The 24,379-nt window shown below is 38.5% G+C and overlaps 1 protein-coding gene across 1 annotated transcript; it reads left to right on the top strand.

The window, feature by feature from the left end:
* Positions 1-2,013: 2,013 nt before the first annotated feature.
* GABRA6 (gamma-aminobutyric acid type A receptor subunit alpha6) lies at positions 2,014-18,788 on the top strand. The gene is made up of 9 exons (XM_066277490.1): positions 2,014-2,332; positions 2,547-2,665; positions 3,268-3,335; positions 5,018-5,238; positions 5,323-5,405; positions 5,695-5,838; positions 6,231-6,383; positions 7,653-7,912; positions 17,583-18,788. Exons 1-9 carry the CDS (start codon positions 2,295-2,297, stop codon positions 17,856-17,858), a joined length of 1,362 nt encoding a protein of 453 aa, XP_066133587.1. The 5' UTR covers positions 2,014-2,294; the 3' UTR covers positions 17,859-18,788.
* Positions 18,789-24,379: the final 5,591 nt, after the last annotated feature.

Consider the following 24,379-nt stretch of genomic DNA (forward strand, 5'->3'; position numbering starts at 1 on the left):
CATTGATTGATTTGCATATGTTGAACCATCCCTGTGCCCATGGAATAAACCGTGCTTGATTGTGGTGAATTATTTTTTTAATGTATTGCATTAGATTTGCTAGTATTTTGTTCAGGGTTTTTCGCATCTATATTCAACAGAGATATTAGTCTGTGGTTTGCATTTTTGTGTTATCTTTCCTGATTTGGTATCAGGGTTATGTTGACTTCACAAAATGTGTTAGGAAGTATTGCTTCTTTAATTTTATGGAAAAGTTTGAGAATAACAGGTATCAAATCTTTGAATGTTTTGTAAAATTCACTAGTAAAGTCGTCTGGTTCTGAATTTTACGTTTTGGGTGGCTTTTGATGGTCATTTTCATTTTATCACTGTTGATTGATCTATTTAGATTTCCAATTCTTTGTGATTCAGTGTAAGAAGATAATATATTTCTTAGAACTTACACATTTCTTCTAGGTTATTGAATTTGGTAGTGAGTATAGAAAGAAAATACTTCAACATAATAAAGGTCATAAAAATGGGCAGAGGACTTAAATAAACACTTCTCCCAAGAAGACATATAAATGGCCAATGGATATATGAAAAGATGTTCAACATCTGTAGCTATTAGGGAACTGCAAATCAAAGCTACAATGAGATATCACCACCCACCTGTTGTAATGGCTATTATCAACAAGACAGGTAATAACAAGAGCTGGAGAGTTGTATAAAAAAGAAGTAAAACCTCATTCACTGCTGGTGAGAATGTAAACTGGTGCAGCCACTATGGAAAAGATTATAGAGGTTTCTCAAAAAATTAAGAATAGAGTTACTGTATGATGCAGCAACCCCTCTTCTGGGTAGCTATTTGAAATATTTGAAAACATTTATTTGCAAAGATATATGTGCACATATGTTTATTTCAGTGTTTTCTATTATTTCTTTTTGGCTATACATAATCCTTTGAAATGCTTCTCAAATGACTTATGTCATTTCTTCAGAAATGACTCTTAATATTGTGCTCCATGCCTGCAATAGTTGCCATTGCTTTTGTGGAATTTAGGTTCTGAAGGTACAGACTTGGGTGAATTGGGCAGATAGTGAGTGGCTTTGATTTGGCAGGAGGATAGTGAGGCGCTACATTGAAGTCTTGTTTTTATGTCTCTGAATTAATATATGCATATTAACACATATAATCAATATATACATAATATATAACTAATATTATATATATATAATGCTTTCCTTTATTGTGTTTAACATTTAATTTAAAGATTAAAATTTTAAGTCTCTTTAAAGACTTCTCTTACTCCATTTTGCACCTACCAGACTGGGTAGAGAATGCTATTTCTTGTGTTCAAACATTTCATTTTGACCTGTGGCAAGCCTAGTAAAACAGTGCCAGCAACAGCCTCATTAACCATGCCCATGGATGCTTTACTCTCACAGCATTTCTACATGGGGAACTGTAATCAGCTGTTTCCAGACATTGTATCCTATAGGCAGCACTCATGAAACTGGCCAGGTTTCTAAAGATAGTGGTAAGACCCACTTACATATTGTGGCTTGAGAGGATGCACATTTGATGGGAAGGATCAGCAAAATACTCAAAGAAAACACTAACCCACTGGCAAAATGGCCAGGAATTGTTCTACTGGGTTATGTTTGTCTTTTTTTAATGAATAATTAGGGTCAATTTTTAAACACACAAGAAAGGTGTGTCTGATGCAAGAAAGCTGATGAAATCAGAAAGAAAACCCAAGAGGATCCCAGTATCACTAGACTTTTTCAGCAGGAAGAGCTGGGTAGGAATCCTTCTGTGAACCATAGAAATAATAAATGCTAAGCCCATTGGAACATAATCTCAATCAGCAAGATGCCACTGCTTTCCAGATTCTCTCCCAGGGCTCTGCTAATTCCATGCCAACACTAGCGGTGGATTTCTTCCTTCTAATCTCCCCTAATGCCTTATTCGATTATTGTCACTGTTCTCCAACCATGCACTGCCCTTTCCGACTCTCATTTCCCAAATGAGTCAGTCAGAGGTGGCTGGGTGTCCATCGGGACACAGTCTAAGATCACAAACCACCGTGTTCCAGGTGAAGAGAAAGAAACGAGTCCCCAAGAGAGCAAGGGGGACCCTTGCAATTTTTTTCTGGCAACCTTACCCTCTACTGGATTACTGGCTGGACACAAATGAGGAAAAGGGATATGAGGGGTCCAGAAGGTTGCTCTGGTTGATTGGCACAGGGGAGCTGGTCAGTGGGGAGGAGCAACCAGGACGAAGGCGAAGTGGGCATTCAGTGCACTGCAGAATGGCATCCCCTCTGCCCTGGCTGTACATTATTTTGTGGTGAGTAAGATTTTTTCTTCCTGATTTCTTTCCTTTTTAGCTCAGGGGAAAGGGAAAGCACATATCTCCCCCTGGGTGACTTCTATACCAAATCATGAAAGGAGCCTGGGTGGCATGGCATGTAGTTGTGTGTGTGTAGAGGGAATACAAGGGGGATTGAACAGCTCATTTTGACTGAGGCTGGCCGTGGGGATCATTGATTGTCTACCCACAGGGTAGAAAATGCCCTAGGGAAGCTTGAAGATGAAGGGAACTTCTACTCGGAGAACATCAGCCGGATCCTGGACAACTTGCTTGAAGGCTATGACAATCGGCTGCGCCCGGGATTTGGAGGTGATAAGCAGCATCCTTTGGTAGACCAGACATCCATACTCTCCTGCTCTCTCCCCCCCCCCCCACTTACTGCCATTCCAAGGTCTAGAGGCCTCAGAAGGAGAGCTGAGGGGGCAAGTGCAGGGGTACTGGAGAGAGGCTATGTGTGCATTCCCATTCAGGCTCTGCCTGTCCTCAGTTAGTGACCTTACATGTAAGCTATTTGCATTCCTTGAGCATCAGTGTTCTCCATTGAATGCATGAACAGTGCTCGCCTTCTAGAGTTCTGTGTGTTGGATGGGATTCTCCATGTAAGACACTTTTTCTTAGCGTTGGTTCTCATCAAAGCCATCAATATGTTAGTTACTGTTATTATTTTTATTGGAGTACTGACCTAGTTTGCTTCTTTTCCTTAAATTCCCCCAGTTGACCAGATTAACTCAAAATAAGGCAACTGGTATGAATTGTCAGAGTTGAAGAACTCAAGGGCCCCATTCCTGGGATTACTTTAGGTTGGGCTGCAGATTCTGGCTGTGAGAAGGGGGTCTATTATAAGGTCATTCAGTTCAGTTCCTTTACCATCACTGGTGATAACTGCCCCCAACCTTCTGGGCTAATTTCAGGTGCTGTCACTGAAGTCAAGACAGACATTTACGTGACCAGTTTTGGGCCCGTATCAGATGTGGAGATGGTGAGTGAGCTCTGAGTGAGGAGGGTAACTTTTCTTAGAGGACGAGTGGGCCATGTCCCAGACCCAATGATAATGGGCATTGTTACCAAGCAATACAATGCAATGTGCAACTCAGGCTGGGAGGGCATAGCCATTAGAGCAGCTTACTGGCTTAACTCCTTCACTAAGGGCTTTGCTTGCCCACTTTAATCTGAGGGATTGTATAAGACAATATCCTCTCTTCTATCCACACGTCATGCACTGATTCTCCCCTACAAAGAGAAGGTTTTCCTCATCCTTATGAAGTCCTCATAAATGTTTGGTGTAGCAAAATGAAAAGCCAACAAAGGCACCATGTAAGAGTATGTGGAGACTTATCTATGAAACTTAAAACATAGATTTTTTAATTTATTTTTGGAGTACTTCATTTTCAGTATACTTAATTAAAAGAGTAAAGGGAGTTATTTGTAAAAGCTAATGCATTTTACCTTTTCTTTTGTGACTAGACAAGTAGGTGATCTGGGGACTCTGCTGTAGGTACAGATGGTTGTGGGATTCATAAAAGGATATTTATAGGAAGTGGCAATGAGAACCTAAACTAGTCTTCTAGAAAAACAGTAGATTAAAATATGCTCTCAAAGTTCTTAGGTAGCCTTTCCTCTGAAAAGTACAATATAAATCCTAAAACCGAAATAAACATAACTTTCTAAAGAAGTGTCTCATTATGTTTTACTATAATTATAGATGAAAGGTTATTAGCGTATTTTTCAAAGGCTGCTTTGCAAGTTGTCAAGAAAAGAAAACAAGGAAGAGGCCTGACCTGTGGTGGCGCAGTGGATAACGCGTCGACCTGGAAATGCTGAGGTCGCTGGTTCAAAACCCTGGGCTTGCCTGGTCAAGGCACATATGGGAGTTGATGCTTCCAGCTCCTCCCCCCTTCTCTCTCTCTGTCTCTCTCTCTCTCCCTCTCTCTCTCCTCTCTAAAAATGAATAAATAAGAAAAAAAATTATTAAAAAAAAAAAAAAAAAAGAAAACAAGGAAGAAGGAAACAAAGGAAAAAAGGAAGAGGTGAAAGAGGAAGAGAAAGAGGAGAAAAGAAAAAGAAAGAAAATAAAGGAAGAGGAGGTCACAGGGAGGAGTAGTTTAAGAAATAAATGTCCTGAGACTCAAAAGGAGATCATTCATTAACCAGAATCTTCAATCATTTTACTATCATATGTTCTATTTGAAAACTGAGTCATCCAAGTATAAATACCCATAACAGCATTCTACTGTATTATTTGAAATCTGGGGATACTTGAACCTTATTTTATGTGGTTAGACTAGCTGATGGTAAGGAGAGCAGCACAAAACCTAAACTCTGAATCTTTTTCATATTTTTCTTCTAAATTAAGGATGGGGGAATTGATGGGCTAATAGATGGAGAGAGATGGGTAACAGAAAAAGAAGTATGGTGAGGATGTTCAAGAATAAAGAGGGAAGTTTGCACAAGACAGCACTATCTTTTATAACAATACAATCGTTGAGTTTGAGAAAAATAACAATTTACTGAAATTATGTCTTTCCTGATAGGTTATTATCATGAAAAGTTGTTTCACTCCTTAAGTATTAGGACTGGGTACATTATAATATTTGAGTAGTGAATAAACTATCCTTAAGAAACCATCTCCCCAGCCTGCATGAATATCTTATTTTCTCTTAGGAGTATACCATGGATGTTTTCTTCCGCCAGACTTGGACTGATGAGAGGTTGAAGTTTAGGGGGCCAACTGAGATTTTGAGTTTGAATAACTTGATGGTCAGTAAAATCTGGACACCTGACACTTTTTTCAGGAATGGCAAAAAGTCAATTGCTCACAATATGACAACTCCTAATAAACTCTTCAGAATAATGCAGAATGGAACCATTCTCTACACCATGAGGTAAGGTTTCCCCAGTTCTACTTCCTCTGCACAAATGCTTTGTCCATGATACTAACTCAGAACCATTCATTTCAATGTCCCTAGGCTTACCATCAATGCTGACTGTCCCATGAAGCTGGTTAACTTTCCTATGGATGGGCATGCTTGCCCACTCAAGTTCGGGAGTTGTAAGTTATCATAAAAAGCTTCTGAGAGTCCAATAATGCATTCAGAATATGTAATTATTTGGTTTTAATGAGAGACTGGAAAGCAAAAACAGGACTATTGCTATGAGATTCAAAGTGTGGTTCTAGTAATATATTCACTTAATCATATCTGTCATAGTTAGTGATTTTAAGTCACCCAGATTAAAGAAAAGCATTAAGTAAAATTTTCTTTTCATATAGACAAAATCTGATTTGAAATTTAAATCACTAGCCAGATTCACTATTATTTTTAATTTGTTTAAAAATTCAGATGCCTACCCCAAAAGTGAAATCATATATACATGGAAGAAAGGACCACTTTACTCAGTTGAAGTCCCAGAAGAATCTTCAAGCCTCCTGCAGTATGATCTGATTGGACAAACAGTATCTAGTGAGACGATTAAATCTAACACAGGTGAGAGTTTGACCAACACATAAATGCAATCCTGCAAGGTGACACCAATGTGCACCTCAACATATTTATTTCTTTTTCCTCTACATAAGCCATCCTTAGATAAGTTTCATGTCATGAAGTGATGAGTAGCTTTCTTTAAATCGATTTTGCAACCATAGCAGTTTGTGTATCCTTGGAATGAGTAGGTTTGTATGACTCAATGAATCCCACCCCAAACAATGAGCTGATGATGTATCTATCATCTGCTGATCAATGTATCTGCCACATATTAAAATATGCCTTCACTTGTTTTCTTCCAGCCCTTAATTTAAAGACCTGTGAGATTTATTCCCAGCTATATTCTTTTTACACACTGTCAACACAATAATACTGATATATGGGTCTTCCAACAGGTGAATACGTAATAATGACGGTTTACTTCCACTTGCAAAGAAAAATGGGCTACTTCATGATACAGATATATACACCTTGCATTATGACCGTCATCCTTTCCCAGGTGTCTTTCTGGATTAATAAGGAGTCAGTCCCCGCCAGAACTGTCTTTGGTAAGTGTCATTCTTTGGGCTCTATGCCAACTCATCCTCCAGCTCCTATGCCTGTTGAACATGTTGGGAAATATTCACACCAGTGCACTTTTTCAGTCCACAAAGGAAACAGCCTCATATCTCATTAAGACACATGTATCATGGAACATGACCCTTATATTATGGTAAGTTTTGTGCAACAAAGAAATCAGTCTCAGTGAGAGTTCTGGCTGGTTTCTTGTGACTTTCCCATGCCCTATTTAGTAGGGTTTCTTTTTTTCTAATCTTGATTTGATTTTTCATAACCAAGGGCAAGCATAAAAGTAAAGACTGACATGTAAATCCATAAAAGCAAAGGCTAAGTTATTGAATTCACTATCACATAAGTTGTAGGTCACTTACTTGTGTTAGTTTGAATTATAAAAATATTGCCATCTTTTTAGGTCTAAAAATAAATACTACTAGTTTCCCATGGTTCAACCTAAATATTTAGTTCCACTTATGATGTATAAAATCACTACTAGTTTTGATAAATCAAAGTAAAATAAGAAAAAGAGATGTAACCGAAAATATCATCAAAACTGTTTTTTCCTGAGTTTTCATGATTATGAATTCAGCAGTTCCTAAAGAAGACCTACATTGAACTTAAATCTCAGATGAATTTTGACTTTTAAATTTACTGTATTAAAATAGATCTTTCTGCAAATTATAAAATATCTATATAATCATATTGACAATAATCAAATTATATAAATTCCTCAGGTCATAATTTAAGACAGAAAACTTCTGGTAGATTAATGATGAAATTATTTCCTTACAAGTAAATATTTCACCTTAAAACCAAGCTAGAGATTTTTTTACAAATTCAGGAACCTAATTTATGATTATTACTCATACCAGAGAGACATCTTAACTATGATACAATATATTATTAGTTATTAAAATTGATCAGGAGTTCAAGGTTTTGTTACTTTAGTTATAATTTGCTTTAAGTTTTCTCAAGAAGTAAACAACTAGAATTTTCATGACTTAATTTATACAGTAGTTATGCTACATCAATTAAAAAAATATGTTTTGAGTTAACTAAAATGTACAAGTCACTACACTAGATATTGAAGGATACAAAAACGATAATGCTTACGATAATAATTGTGAACAATTATAAAACAATAAAATAACAGCAAAAATTACATTTGGAGAGTGTTCAATCCCGACCACTAACACGTTCCCATTTTAGCTTATTATTTGATCCTCAATGCTAATACTGCATCTCATTCTTTTCTGTGTTAGGGATCACCACCGTCTTAACCATGACCACTTTAAGCATCAGCGCCCGCCACTCTTTGCCGAAAGTGTCATACGCCACCGCCATGGACTGGTTCATAGCCGTTTGCTTTGCTTTCGTCTTCTCTGCTCTTATTGAGTTTGCAGCTGTCAATTACTTCACCAATCTCCAGACCCAGAAGGCCAAACGGAAGGCGCAGATGGCAGCCTCACCCCCCGTGACAATATCAAAAGCGACTGAACCCTTGGAAGCTGAGCTTGTCTTGGTAATTGTTTACTTTACTAATCTCACTAGAAAAAATAAATAAATGAGGCAATCCAAACAGTGATCACCAACAACCAGATAGTCCAAAAGTCCTATTAGTTGAGTACAACTTACATAAGCCTGGTTACAAAGCCAACTTTTATTTTTTAACTTCATAGAAAAAAGTCAAGCAACCATCCTTCATTTATCTTTGCCCTAAATGTTTGGCACTCCGTTCTCTCCCTCTCTAGTAGCGACAGATTCCAAGCTCTCAGAGACAAAAATTCTTCTTAGCCTTTAGATGTTTGCTCTGAACAAGTTCCCTTAAAACAACCATGGAGAACAAAGTAAAAAAAAAAAAAAAAAAGATCCTAATAAACCTTTGAGTCTTCAGAGTCTGAAGAAAACAAACAGGGACTCCTAAGGAACAGACAATTTTTATTAGAAATCTGCTTGCTGGTTTATGTCATGAGGGCAAGACGTGAGTATTAGGGTCTAGAAATGCTGAGTCATTAGCCAAGGTTTCAGTTCAGATGAAAACATCCTCATATTCATATTCATATATGATATTAAAGCTTGGATAATATACGTAGATGTGGCTTTATTCAAAGATTTATAATCAGTGAGAAATATCCATACAACTAAGTTTAGACTTCTGGCTAAGCTCTGGTCCCCTCAGGTGGTTTGAATATGAAACCAATGATAGCATTGATAATGCAAGGGTCATAAATGTGCCCCCAAATTTCAATTTCACATGTGAGTTCATTCTCCCAACAATTAAGCTGCACACACTTTTTAATGGAGCATAGAACTGACTGACAAGTATACATTTGTATATGAATATAAACTCCAAATAGTGGCTCTTGAAAATAGGAAAACTTTGTTCTGTAAAAGTTAGTAATGCAGGTACTTTAGACTGAAAATTTCCTTAGAGTTGATCAATTCTCATGAACCTTTCCAAATCATAAAATCACATTCAGTTCAGCTAAGTCTTGGTTAACTTTTATGACAAAAATTAAAAAGCTATGTGTATTTTACCTTAGATATTCAGGCATTTATTGGCTAAAAAAATAATTTTTTACTGAAACTTTTCTCTTTGGTAAATTAAGAAACTTGTTTGAGAATTCACATTTTCCCTAAGGAATAAAATAAGGCTATTCCCATGAGAAGCAGAAATATATCATTTAAAGGTTTTTTTCTTGAATTATCCCTTGTTAAAAAAACAAAAAATGTTATCTAGTGATTCAGTCTAATTACTTCCACTTACAAATTGAAAACAGAGAGTCAGAGAGGAAAATTATTAGTTGGTAGAAAAACTAGGAATTGATTTTATAATTCCTGATATCAACAGCATTGCAGAGCCCTCCCCTTCCTGACAATTCCTTAAACACTGAAACATAAAATATTGCCTGGCCTGTGGTGGCGCAGTGAATAAAGCGTCGACCTGGAAATGCTGAGGTCGCCGGCTCGAAAGACTGGGCTTGCCTGGTCAAGGCACATATGGGAGTTGATGCTTCCAGCTCCTCCCCTCTTCTCTCTCTCTGTCTCTCTCTCCTATCTAAAAATGAATAAATAAAGTAAAAAAAAAAAAAAAAAAACATAAAATATTTTCAGAATATATGTTATGTCATCTCCAAAATTCTTCCCTTGATGTAATGATTTTTAAAAAAAATATAGATATATTTTGAAAGGTCACAAAAATATAATTTTTTTCACAAAAATGTTAGTCTGAAAATTCAATCAAAACACTTGAAAATTATTTTTTTTCAGAAAAGATCAATTCCAAATATTTTTGAGAATTATTTTATGTTTGTAAAAATAAGTGATTATGTTGTAAGTCATAAGTCATCTGTATTTATATAAACATATAATTGACATATTGTCCAAAGGTCATATATTAATATATAGTTATCAGAAGGAAGAATTAATGTTTATCAGAATTCAGTTTAACAGTCTGTTACTTAAAAAACAGTAAAAATCAAAGAGAATTTTATAAGAAACAGGGTAAAAGAATAACTCCAATGACTTTGAATATGCTCATTGATCTGATATAGAAATAAAAAGACCATTTTCTTTACTTCAACTCTTTTGAAATATATATTAATGAAGGGAATATGATTTCAAATCTTTGAAGAAAGTGGAGTTATTATTTCCTTAGCCTATTATTTTAAAGTTATAATTTATTAATAAGATGGAATTTAAGATCTCAGGTCTTCATATAAACTATCTTCTGCAATTCTAAAATAGTAATATATAATGAGCAGTTCTTTTGGGAAGTTGGATAAAATATTGCATTTAAATCATCTCAAAGTACATTTTTTTTGCAAGTTGACTTTTTTTTTTAATGAAAAATATATTTCTAAGCCTGGCTCTACTTAAAATGTTTTAAGGAAATGAACAGTAATTTGGTTTCTAAAAGGCTAGGTCAAAGTGTAAAAATAAAAAAAAATAACTAAACCTAACAGTACAAATCTTGGAGATGTCAAAAATACATAGAGATGATTACATGGAACATTTTATTTTATTTATTTATGTCAAAACTGGGCAGTCTGCCATATATGTGTGTGTGTATATATATATATATATATATATATATACACATACATATATACATATATATATAATGTAGGGGAACAAAAATTACACATTTGCAATTTATACAACACAATAGTATATTATGATTGCTAGGTCATTTTTTTCCTTTCAAATACCATGACATTTAATAATGTCTATTCAGTTGTAACCAAAATAACATAATTTGAGTAACTTGGGCATTGCAATAGCAAGCCAATGATGAAGCTGAAATGAAATAAGTGCTTGGAAATTTCATGTAATGCTAAGTTGTGTATTCTCACGGACTCATTGCTTTTTATAAGGAATTACTTATAATGGATGTGGAGAAAAGTTTATCACTGATTTTAACCTTAAAATAAATTATAATAATAATAATGAATTCTAAACATTTCAAATCTAGTACTGCAACTGGAAGGACTCCTCAGAAGGGCTCTATAGACTAATTACTTTTCTGTTTTTAAGGCATTTAGAATACATATTTTAGATTTTGAGAATAAATTGTCCACAATTTCTTTTCTACTTATAGGGCACTTTTTTTTTAATGCTTGTATGTGGTATATTATCTTGGTATTAGAGAGCTATTTCTGCCTTCGTATTTCAGAACTTGTGTCTGAAGTATGCTTATTCTCCATGTAAAACCAAGTTCAGAACTTGATGTCTTTCTGAATGTTTTGCTAGCTTCCTTGTTAAGTTGAAAGCTAAAGCCCACATTACTTATTCTTAAGAGAATGCCCACTCTCCCTGACCCATGAACAGAGCCAGGATCTTTTTTTTTTTTTTTTTTTTTTTTTTCAGAGGAGCTGTGGGGTTCTTAGTAAATTATCTACAAACAAAATTGACCAAAATGTCATTAGTTAGGACAATAGGTATATTTTATACTGATTACATTGTTTATTCATTTATTCATTTTTTCCTTTGCACTTAGCACCTATTTATTGAGTACCTATGTGTGCACTGACCCTTTTTTAAGTACTTTCATGTGCCAGATCCTTTGTAGAAAGCTGAGGATACATTAATGAGTGACGTCAATAAGGGCCTCTTCCCTCATTGACCTTTTTTAGTGGGAAGAGAGGCAAACCACTGAGCCACATGACAAAGGCTGTGTTTAGATGGGTGGTGGGCTGACAGAGAGCCATACAAGAGACCCTAACCCAGACTGGAGTGGTCAGCATTCTGAGGGAAGAGATGCCTAATCTGAGAACAGAAGCAGGAACTTGGTCCTGCTCCAGAAGCGCTAAGTCAGTCGCTAGACACTTGGGCATAGAGAGGGAAATAAGACGTTATGTCCTTTCTGTTTCAAGGTTGGAATATCTGCTGGGCCATTACCATGCTGCCCTTTGAAGCACAGGAAACTGAAAGATTTACCTCCTCTGCTCCAAATATTGCCAAGGTTTCTTTGAGTGCTACCATCCCTCAGTAGAATTAAGGGTTGACTTAAGACCATCAGAGACACTGAGCACCAGAAAGTTCATGGCTCCCCTTCTCGTGGCTGTGCCATTGTATGACTTTAGAGAGAGCGAGGTCAATGACATGAGGGGTGTAGATGGTTAATTCTTTCCCCATATCTTCTATCAAATCCCCATAGAATATGTCATTCTTCCCTGTCCAAACACTCCGATATGGTTTCCAGACATGCCCCTAGAACCACCGACCCACTAGATTGCTGCCAATAAAGCTGCTTCTTTCTAGAAATTCCTGGTTCAGCTCTGTTTCCAATTCTACCAGCTGTAGCCTAGATGCAAGGAAATTTGACAGTGTTCCTGCAAAAGTGATGCATTATCTCCACAGTGATATAATTTAAAAATACTGATAGTTTAAAAATGTCAAATACTTAATGTTTTCAGAAATATTTTGTCATATTTTTTATGTCCCTGTTTGCTGGCTCTAGAAGCAGATACAGTGTCTGCCCCTTGAGTGATGCAGCCCCAGTCAGAATCTCTCTTGAGGGGTAACTCATTGCCCCTCCTCTGTCATATATTAGACTCACTGACCATTGTATGCAAATTGCTCTAAGTACTTCCCCAATGCCTTATCCCTACCTCCAATAATTGATTGTCATAAAGTCCAGTTTGATTCAAAGCACCTTTGCAATATGGTGTTATTTAAGACAAAGCTGCGCTCTAAAAATACCCAAGGCAGGATGGCACTCAGCAGCAGGGGAGCCCTGGAAAAATTCAAAACCACAGGTGTTCCACTCAAAACAGTGACAGCCCCAAGCTGAGCCCTCATCTGGACTCTGACAAAAGCCTGTTTTACCATCCATGGAAGCCGCTGAGCTTACAATGAGCAGGCGGGCGGGGTCTCATGCAAACCTGTGGCTTGGTTTGGAAAATTGGCTTTCTGTTCATTTCAGAAATTCAATGTGATTCTTTTTTTTTTAATTTTTTTTTTTAGATTTTTATTTATTCATTTTTAGAGAGAGGGGAGAGAGAGAGAAGGGGGGAGGAGCAGGAAGCATCCATCAACTCTCCATATGTGCCTTTACTGGGCAAGCCCTGGGTTCTGAACCGGCAACCTCAGCGTTCCAGGTCGACGCTTTATCCACTGCGCCACCACAGGTCAGGCTCAATGTGATTCTTTTAAATTGATGCCCATTCTCCTGTACTGCGAATTCTCAATTATCCAGGAGCTGCTTACCCAGCCTGAGTGTTGGCTGGGCTTCATGCATTTCCTTGGGTACCTCGTATTGCTGCCTGCTAGGAATTCTCCTATTGCCATTGGGCCATGGGCCAGGTGTAACTCTACAAGCCAATGATTCTCAATGGTAGCTGAATTTCCCCCAAGAGGATATTCTCAAGGTCTGGAGATATTTTTGGTTGTCAAAACTCCAGAGAGAGGGGGCTCCCCGCATGCTGCAGGCATCTTGTGGGGAGAGGACAGCAATGCTGTTCAACATCCCATGCTGTACAGGACAGCCTCCCACAACAAAGGCATATCCCACTCAAAATGTCAACAGTTCTGGGGTTGGGAAACCATCCCCTGCAATGTAAAGCTGACGGGAAGAAACAATAATTGTGAGTGTGTTCTTTGGAATCTGAGAAAGATTGGATTCAGGCACTGCCAGCTACTACTTGTGTGAGCTTCCTGCCTAAGCCTTCATTGGTTCATCTTCAAAATGCAAATGAGATTTTTTACATGGCAGACTCCTTCTAGGAATGAGCAACATGATGCTGCAAGGCGCGGCGCCGTGCTTGCCGCCAGTATGTTACCTATAGCATCATGTAAAATAATACACTAAAGTGTGATGAGTCAGAATCATAAGATCTTTTGTTCCTTTCTTTTTGCCTGACTACTGAAAGACATTTTGAAAACTGTTTAGATTTTCATTCATTGGTTGATTCAGCATAGGTTTATTAAGCATATACTATGTTCTGTGCACTGGCTAGGCATGGCAGAGCTCTTACACATGACAATGATAAGCCTCTACCATGCATGTCAGGAAAGGAGGCAGGGCATCACAGAAGTAGTATTAGAAGGAAGGATGTTGGATAGCTAGGAGAGCTGTAGTAACTAAGCAGGCCAAAAAGTTGTACAAAGTGTGTGTGTGTGTGTGTAAAAATTTCAAAATAATTTTGAAAACGTGAAGTGTTTGATGGCGTTTTAGGCTATCTGATTTTTTTAAAACTATCGTATCACTGTGGAGAAAATATATCACTATGGAGAAACTGTCAAATTTGCTTGCATTTAGGCTACAGCTGGTAGAATTGGACACAGAGCTAGACCCAGAATTTCTAGAGTCTTTCTCAAATTCTTAAAGAAAAAAAAAAGCACAAAGAAAGTAATAATTGTCCCTAACTCTAAAGAAAGTAAATTGAAGCTTATGGGGAGTCTATAAAATCTATGACACGTTTTAGTCATACAGCAGCTGTGTAGTATATGTGGGCTTGAAATCTAGGGCTTTCTGACTTTTCTATCCTCTTAACTTCTTTTAGGTGAGAGGAGGGGAGATAGTGAGGCAGACTCTTGCATGCACCCCAACTGGGATCCACCAAGCAACCCCATCTGGGGCTGATGCTTAAGTACCAAGCTATTTTTAGTGTCTGAGGCTTATGTGCTCCAATGAATCTTTCCTCAGTGCCCAGGGCCATGCTCAAACCAATCAAGCCACTGGCATCAGGTGGGGAAGAGGGAGAGAAAGGGGAAAGAGAAGAAGGGAGAAGCAGATGGTCACTTCTCCTGTGTGCCCTGACCAGAATCAAACTGGGACGTCCATATGCTGGGCTGACACCTATCCACTGAGCCACTGGCCAGAGCTATCCTCTTAGCTCTTAAGCAACCCTCCATAGAGATTGTTTGGGAAAATAAATGAGGAAAAGAGGGAAATCCTATTGTAGAGAACCTTTAATTCTAGGCTAATGCCATTGTGCTTAAATTTTTCATGGCGTTTGTTTGGTCTTGAATGATGTTGCTGAATTCTGGACAAGGAGTAATTTGGCAACCTCATTTTAAGTCATTTGTGACACTGTGACAATGTCAGGAGATTGACAGTTATCTTTCCCTCCCCCACATCTCTTAACAAAGAGGGAGAGAAGAAACAATGCCTTGCATTTTCATGACACATTATGTTTTACAATCACTAGCTCATGTCAATAAACTTTTTAATACCTGCTTCCTTTCTCCCTAAAGAAGAAAACAAATAAAAAAAAACACCCCACCAGTCTCAGCCCATGTGTGCTATTAAAAGCTGACAAATTGAGAAAAAAACTGCTCTGAAGGCTTACCCTCTATTGACTTAATCATGATTTTCAGAAATTTTACCAGAGTTAAATATTTTAACTGTCCATACATCTGGGAGGAAGAGACTCTTTTTTGGAAAACGAAACCATAACACATTTTGCTACATCTGGTGAAGGATATATTAATAACATAGTTACTGAATGAAAATTCAAATTAGAGTCTTAGATGATCAAAGCTTACATGAGATGGTGCTTGCTGTGCTTACTCTCTAAGAGAGCAGCATACATTGAGACCAAAACACCACTGCCCTGGTCCTATCCATACAATATCTGGTGACCCTGGGCACAGTAGTCCTTAGCTGTCATTTATTTTTAATAGAAAGTATCACTTATTTCCTGCCCTAAATCAGAAGATTCTTCCCTCAACTATTTTAAATTATCTTTTGCATACAAAACCTGTCATTTCTTCAGTTCGGTCCAGAGTGCCCAAGCACAATACTGGGCCAAAACAACTAAAGATATTACATGCTAGAAATTCACCATGATCCTATTGAATTAGACTTGACTACACAGCTTCACTTCCACTTTTGGGGAAAGAACAGATGTTCCCATGTCCCCTGCAAGCATCCTGGGCTTGAACTCTTCTCTGTTGACGATTATTATTATTCAGATACTCAGTAAGAAATCAAACAGCAAAATTCAGGAAGGGAAACAGCAAAGTGGCTCTCATGGCCGTTGTCTCCCGCAGTCCAAATGTCACCACATCGGCAGGTCGATCTGGTCCTGTGGCTCACCCAGCGCAGGAGAGGTGGCTGTCTCATCCTGTGGCTGCAGGGTGGCTGGCTGAAGCCACAGGAGTCTACCCACGTGAGCAACAGACCCTGCCAGGCAACAAAGTGGTGATTCCGCTGCCAGGGAGGAAACAAGGTGGTTTTACAAGAGCAGGTGATTACGCACAGCAAGTGTTGGGAGGGGGAGATCCAGCCAGGATGACCTGGCCACAAGGAGAGTGACCATTACAGCCGCGGTCCCCAACCCCCGGGCCGCGGACTGGTACCGGTCCGCAGAGAAAGAATAAATAATTTACATTATTTCCGTTTTGTTTATATTTAAGTCTGAACAATGTTTTATTTTTAAAAAATGACCAGATTCCCTCTGTTACATCCGTGTAAGACTCACTCTTGACGCTTGTCTCATAAATTCGACAATTATATTTAAAAATAGCACAGATTTTACGCCGGTCGCATAATTTTATTTTGTGCGTTTATCCGTCCCACCCTGAAGGCTGGTTTGTGAAAATATTTTCTGACATTAAACCAGTCCGTGGCCCCAAAAAGGTTGGGGATCACTGCGTTACAGAATTCAGGTAAGAAAAGAGAGGAATCAGAGGAAGGGCCCCTAGTCTTCAACAGCATGAAAGGAATTGAGAGCAAACAGAGTTAGAATTGCTGAATGAGGCCCAAGGCTTTAGCATAAAGATGACAAAATTGGGGGATGTAACACACACTGAAATTGACCAGGGCGGTTTATCACCAGCTGTGTGAGCCACCAGGGCGGTGGTTGGGGCGGGGCCACATTTCCCCCACCTGAACCTAGGCTTTGTCACCTATCAATTCCTGTGCTCAATATCCCTTTCAGGACTAAAATGGGTTGTCTTATGATTTCAATGGAACAGAAATTTAATGACAGAGAAGAGTGTATAACAATTTTAAGGTTAGTAGTAAATGAAACACTTTATTGGCTTCTTAAGGTGGAGGGAAACCAGTGGAGACTCTCTGAGTGGGAAGCAGAGAGCTCTCCGTAGAGAACTTGTGAGCGAAGAGGCAGTTGTACTGCAAGGGATGAGCGGTTATCTTACTCAGCTAAGGTTACTTCTACTCCGTCACTAGCTTTGGACACGCATGAGCACCCTCATCTGTTTTTTCTTTATTCTCAGCTGGCTCAAATTTAGGAGTGGGCAAAGGTGATGAGGCAGGCTGGGCATCCAAGCAGAAGAATGACGTCAATCAACTAAGCTGCTATTTTCTTACGTGAATTGATTGTCTGCATAGCACACATTGAAATCTCCTCCCATTGCCCAAATTCATTGTCCTGTAGGCTTAACCATGACTGGGGGTGGATAAGCTTTTCCAACTTGGTTCATTTCCTCCTAATGGTACAATATTCAATACAGTGTCCGGGACATGGGCCATGCTTGGCATCAATTGCTGATGTAGTAATTCATAGGATGTTGGATGAAACCAAATCAGTTTCTTCTAAAAATGTGTTTGACTATTTACCTGGAAAAGAAGTACCATTATACACTATAAAAATTTGTGGCTCTTTTGTCTTCTATAGTAGGTCATCAACCACTATCTATCAATAATGAAAACAATGAATCTAAATACATGGTCTCTATTCTTTATCTAGGCTGTATATTTATGTGTGTCCTTTTTCCCACAGCATCCTGATTCCAAGTATCACCTGAAGAAAAGAATCAGCTCCCTGACCTTGCCCATAGCTCCCTCCCCCGAAGCCAGCAGAGTCCTCACTCGAGCTCCTATCTTACAGACAACACCCGTCACGCCCCCGCCGCTCTCGCCAGCCTTTGGAGGCACCAGTAAAATAGATCAGTATTCCCGGGTTCTCTTCCCAGTCGCGTTCGCGGGATTCAACCTGGTATACTGGATAGTTTATCTTTCCAAAGACACAATGGAAGTGAGCAGCAGTGTTGAATAGCTGGCAGACAGGACACCCTGTATTATATAAGTTCTCATTTTCTGATTTTTTAAAAAAAAAAAAAACAGCATTGAGACTTGTGTAGATGCTTTTCTGAACATAAAATCAAGACTGAAAATCTGTAACACATAGCTTTCAGTAAGCATATAGGATCCAAAAAGCAATAATATTACTTCTCAGAATTGGAAGTTGAAGGTTGCTGAAAAATATTACTTAGGGTGGTGAGTACACAGTGCAATATATAGATCGTGTATCATAGAAATGTACACTTGAAACCTATATGATCCTATTAACCAATGTCACCCCAATAAATTTAATAAAATACATGATGTCTGTATATAACAGAGAAAAAATTTTATAAGAGAATAAGATGATTCAAGGTGAATTTGCCAATCTTTGCCCTTATTGTTCAATATTTTAATTGTCACTGTGAATAGTACATACCACAAAGCAGATAAAATAAGAAAGGCTGACAATTAAAAAGGTTGCCTTAAAATATATTCTTATTTTGGCTTACTTATCAAAAGAGCAAAATATAAATAGTCTAAATATTTATCAGTAGGTGAATACCAGCCCTTTGGAGGCCTTTGTGGTAGTAGAGTAGCTTTCAACAGTATTGAAAAGCCTGTACTGAACTTAGCCATGTGTTTTTTAACCTTGCTGTGCTATTTTACCTCAATAAAGTATGGTGTTTGTACACATATGAATTATACATAGATCATAAATTATGTAAGCATATGTACATAGCTTTAGTTGGGCTGCAATACAGCATTGCTTTATCTTATTATGCTTTCCTTTTAAAATAATGTGTTCATCATGATTCCATGAACTTATAAGAAAAAATAGTGACCATAAGGAAGCCTTGTGTATTATGACTGTGGTTATATGTTGTATTTTCTACCTTCCTGTGTATAGCACTAAATAAAACAATGAACGTGGTTAACTGGATCTGACCAACAAAGCTAGGATGCAGAGTTTTTTAAGTATAGAGAAATGGAGTGGTTACCTCTGCCCCAATGTTGCTTCCCTGCTGATTCTAACAGAAGATGTAGAAGGCTACGCTTGGGCACTGAGCTCTAAAGAAAGACTTGAGTTTGTATTCAGATAGTCAATCCTTCCTCTCCTTTCTGCTCACTGAACACACCTTCCGTGATAAGATGAATACGATCCGAGGGTCTCATATGTAACATGATGGCTACAGTTGCAATATTGTATTGTATAACTGAAATTTGATTAGGGAATATGAACATAAATATTCTCCCCCCCCAAAAATAATAAGAAGGTTTATATATGGGGGGATAGCTATGTTAACTGAATTGATGAGGAGAATCATTTCACAATGCATATATGAATCAAACCATCAGGTGTGCACTTTAAATATCTTGGAATTTTATATGTCAAACCTACCTCATGAAGCTGAAAAACAAATGAGACTATTTTCCCTTTCTACCATTCCAGCCCTTCCTTAATCTACTGCTAGCCATGTTTCCCCACATAGAACAGCCTTCGGGAAACTGGAACGAGGAATGAGAGAAAGCATCGACTGTAGTCTGTCCAGACCCACAAACCCCTCATCAGCTGATGCTGGGCCTTACTTATCGCTGGGACCACCCTCAGCTTGAACCCAGAAGGAAATATTTTCAAATGACCACTCTTGCTTTTATCCAGGAAAATGCAAAAATCCTACAGCCAAACAAGTTAGATTTTACTAGAAATAACACTCTCCTGAAGGTGAAGAGACAGATCTCCAAGCAACCTCTCCATTAATGAACTTCCTTGACCAACTCTCTTGGTCTCTGGGAGAGTTTGTGCTATTTTAATCCGCGGCATCAGGGGCTGGAGTGGACGCCTCCCCAGGTCCTTCCATGGTGAACAACTTGTATTTGTTTCCTGACTGTTCTTTTCTATCGAAATTAAAATAGTCAGTGATACACAGCCTGCTTCTCTTTGAGGAAGCACAGTAAATAATTCAACTTGAGGTAGATGTGAATCATTTTGTAGCTATATTACATTTAGTCTTGCTCACAGAGTTAAATGGATCTACTACTATTGTCTCTCCATTTAAAGATGAGAAAGCAAGGCGCAGAGAAGGCAATTGTGTTCAAAATCAAGTGGCACTCAAGTGCCACCACTGAGTCATACCCAGGCCCTGTGAGCACACAGCTCATTCCCTTAACCACAACCATTCAGGTCCTTATCTAATCCAGCCTGCCTCCACTCTAATCCTTTCCCTGAGCTTCTCACCTTGTCTTTTGTTTCCTGTAATAACTTCCCTGCTGTTCTGACATCCTTCCTGCCTTCCCTTGGCATTCATTCTACGTTTTCCTGCCAAGGGTGTTATGCTCAGTCAACATGTATGATTAAAAATGAAACAAATAAATAAATCCAACTAAAGCCGTTAGATATTAAAAACATTAGATTTTTTCTCAATGAAGGGATCTTGAAAGATTTATAAAATTACAAAGCTTTTGAATAGCTAAGGACTCCAGGGAACACTATTTCTCAATGTTCATCATGGAGTGGTAATAGAGATTACTTTACAATAAAAGTTTCCCTAACTCAAGGAATGTGGAGAGAGATGTTGAGTCAAAGTGAAATATATAGGTTGCTTTCTACTGGTCTGCTTGGAGCCTTTGTTATTGTGCCCTATGGCTTTCTCATGGTTTGCTATAGTACTTAACATTCCTCAAATCCACTGGCTATAAGTATCATTTTGCAAGGGAGAAATGCTGAAACTAGCATTCCCCACAAAATGATTTGGGATACACTACCTTAGTATTATGTATACTATCCATTCTACAACTATCCCCCAATTAAACACATACGGGATTAAGTCTCTGAATGACTTACTCCAGTCCTCACAGCTATTAGAATAAGCCAAATTAGGGCTGTGTTAAATAGAAACCAAACTAGGCATTTCAGTAGAATGAAAGTTAGAAGGAACTGTGCTGCTGGGGCTGGAACTGTTTAATTTTCATTTCTTCTTTGCCACTAGGCTTTCTGTCGGGTTCTTGCAGTAGGAGGTACTGGAGAGGGCCTAGCGTGCAGGTGTAAAGGGAAAGGAATGTTCTTCCCTTTAATGTCCTTCTTCACCTTGTAACAATTACTTCAGTCTCCAAATTTTGCACTCCCGGAAGCAGCCGCATTGTGCCCACCCCAAAAGTATCCGTTTCCGCGAAACAGATTCCTCCTTCAGCAACACAGAAGTAGTAACTGCAAGAGGCAGACACAGGGAAGATGACAGGGTACCTGAACTTAGCAACCTGACCAATGACAGAGCTGGGCTCAGTCATCTGAACAGAGGACCCACTGGGATGGAGACAGTAGCTCAACAGCTCAAAGAAGGAAACCCAAGAGCTGGGACCAGAATTCCAAGGACAGGGTGACACCTGGCCGACACTCATATCACAGGTAATTGGAGGAGGGGCTGCTTAGAGCTGAGTCTTGGGCCTCTGAATTCTGCCCACATGCCACTAGCACTCCGGATGGGGCAGGAGAACAGTTGCACACCTGTGATCAGACTCACAAGGAGGAGACGGTTTGGCGGAAACTGATACTTTGGGGTGGGCACAATGCGGCTGGTTCTGGAGTGCAAAACTTGGAGACCGAAGTAATTGTCACAAGGTGAAGAAGGACATTAAAGGGAAGAACATTCCTTTCCCTTTACACCTGCACGCTAGGCCCTCTCCAGTACCTCCTACTGCAAGAACCCGACAGAAAGCCTAGTGGCAAAGAAGAAATGAAAATTAAACAGTTCCAGCCCCAGCAGCACAAATTGGAGCACAGAAGGTTGGATATCAAGCTGACAGATAAGTGCTTAGTAACAGACAAATCACCCCTTTGGTTATTCTGTTCCATATATATACTTCTGCATGCATTTATACTGTTTCCAAATGATAAGATGAAACTGTCCTTCATACAAACAAAAATGCTCTCATCATTTGTCCAAGCAGGAGATACAAAACACCAACAGTCATTGTACCCATCTCTAAGCAAGAATCACAGTATCCATTTCTGAGTGATGATATTTAACCTTCAATGCAATTACAATACCACCTGAATATTCTATTTCTCAAAACTCAATTGTAAACCTATTTATGATGGAAACATTTTATATAGAACAGTAAGGGGATAGGAAAAGGGAGGTCAAAAGATACTATTCAATACATACAAGTGACAACATGTTTAAATATCTATGTGATATTTATGGATAGATAGAGCTATATCTATCTCTGTGGAAATAACAGCAAGCAAAAATAAAATATGTGTAGTCTATATAGCCCCCGTTTCTATAATTAGTTACATGAGTGTAGTCAATATAAAAGGCTTTTCTTTTCCTCAGTCAGCATCTCAGCTCGATGATTTTGAGTTCATTACCTGGCAGAATTACAGAAGACATATTGGGTAGTCTTCTCACATCCATGAAGGTAAGACTGCTTCCACCACTAAGAGAATCTTAGAAAGCCTTGGCATTCTCAGATTCTCAGCATTGCTCTAGTCCACTCAGTTGTTACCAATCAAGTGTCAGCCTCACTTTCCTTCCCAGTTAATGTCTTTTATCATGAGAGTCACAGCAAGTGTAAGATGTTGATTTATCATTCTATAATCAGCATTCTTAAAATATGCCTCAACTTTTTCTGAGAAGCCAGCCCTGCAGCTAAAGAAATCAGGGATCCTTTTAAGATTGCCATGAAAGCTCTTTTGTTCTCTGTTACTGAACTGAGAATTAAAAGCCATGAATTTGAACATTTCTGTCCATAGATTCTCCACTACAGTCAGATGAGGTCATCTCCCCACAGTTCCGGTAGTCATCATAAATACTATAGAAGTTAAGGTTTGAAGGCAGTTGGTTCTCAGGATATTTCATGACAACAAGAAGCAATATTTTAATTAAACATGATGCGACTTCATATTATGAATTACTAATATCTAATTTCCCACTCGAAAAGAGATCAGTGTTTATTAAAGAGCACGAACATGAACAAGTAAATCTCAGAATCTTCTGGTATCAGGTACAGCTCAGATAAAGAAACAGCTACTCTCCTTATGGATGGGGAAGAATAAGAAGGGACTGGGATTGTCATCTTGGGGAAGATTCCCAAGGAGCTGGGGTAACAGACATTTAAGAAGGGGAGAATGCCTTGGGCATGACGACGCTGGTTCTGGGAATACAGCGAGAATCGAGCCACTAAACCAAGTGCAGCTTGTAGAGCTGGGGGTCACTATCAGGACATGCCTTGCACAGGAATAGCCTCAGAATGGAATGAGGGAGTCCCTTCCCTTTTCCTCCTGCCTCAGCTCCCTATAGCGCCTCCTATTCTCAGCACTGAAGAGGAAACATCTTAAAAAGAGAAACAAAACCGGGGCATTTTAGATCTAATGTAATAAAGTATGGAGGGTGGGTTTGCGACTTGGAAAGAACAATTCTAATAGGAACACAGATGGGGGCAAAAACCATGCTGGTATCCAGCTTCAGCTCTTTAAATGGCTGGTTTTGAAGAGCCATACAATCTGGTGGGGCAGGGGACTCATCAGAAAGCACTCACTGCTTAGGTCCCATTTCCATAAGGTATCATCAAATGAATTGACATATGTAAATTGCTTAGAACAGTGTTTGATATATACATGGTGCCATAATCAATCATTGTCTATAGCAGTGTTATCATCATCATTGTATCACCTTACTATAGACTGATATCATGCGTCAACGTACAATTGGTAAAATTAAGGTTAAAAGTGCCTGTGAGTTCTATGAAATGTATAAATATAATCATGTCTTTGCTCACAAGTATTAGCTGGTTTCTGAAAAAAGTTTTCTGCTGAGGCAAAAAACTCTAGCTCCAAGTGATTATAAAGTTCAACCTGGAAATAGTGATGTCCTTCAGAACAAATTATTGATATGTGCACTGTCATAGTCCATTTTAAAGGAATCTCGAAACAGTATTTTCTATATATAAATAAAAAACTCAGCATTTCAAAAGTAAAAAATTAAACTGTTTGCTATCACACCAGAAATAAAACAAAGAAAACCACACATCACTGTGGAAAGTATGAGTGATGTGCGGTGACAGTGACCCAAAGGGTTCACTTTCAAAGAGCTTCTCATAACGTTTGGCGATTTGATTGTGTGTTACGGTTTAATAATGTCCTTTCCCCACGAGTTTGGCAGTCTAATGCTTTATGTCTCAGAAAAATCAATGATGATTATTGTTAAATCCTCCAGAAGGTGAGCTCCATTCGTCTTTCTGACTGTGTGTGTTTGTGAGCACGTGGGCAATGCTGGGGGACACGGGAGGTTGGCACTGTGACAGTGGAAAGTCCCTTTCAAGGGGAATTCTTCCAGACCAGATGTCTCATGTACAGAGTCAGACAGGTAACCATCAAATAGACTTTCCTTCCATTTCTAAAATTGATTTGCTTATTGCCCAATTATTATAAAATGAATCGAAAGACTGCCTTCTATGTTTAGCTTCTACATTTTAGTTCTCATTGAATGCATTAAAATCTCATAATTTAGGCAC

Source organism: Saccopteryx bilineata, chromosome 4, assembly GCF_036850765.1.
Source record: "Saccopteryx bilineata isolate mSacBil1 chromosome 4, mSacBil1_pri_phased_curated, whole genome shotgun sequence".
In the NCBI taxonomy this organism is placed as follows: Eukaryota; Metazoa; Chordata; class Mammalia; order Chiroptera; family Emballonuridae; genus Saccopteryx; species Saccopteryx bilineata.

Coding starts and splice junctions, on each gene's coding strand:
- GABRA6 (XM_066277490.1), top strand. CDS start 2,295: ATGGCATCCCCTCTGCCCTGGCTGTACATTATTTTGTG. Junction 2,666..3,267: donor GCTGCGCCCGGGATTTGGAG/GTGATAAGCAGC, acceptor GGCTAATTTCAG/GTGCTGTCACTGAAGTCAAG. Junction 5,239..5,322: donor ACCATTCTCTACACCATGAG/GTAAGGTTTCCC, acceptor CAATGTCCCTAG/GCTTACCATCAATGCTGACT.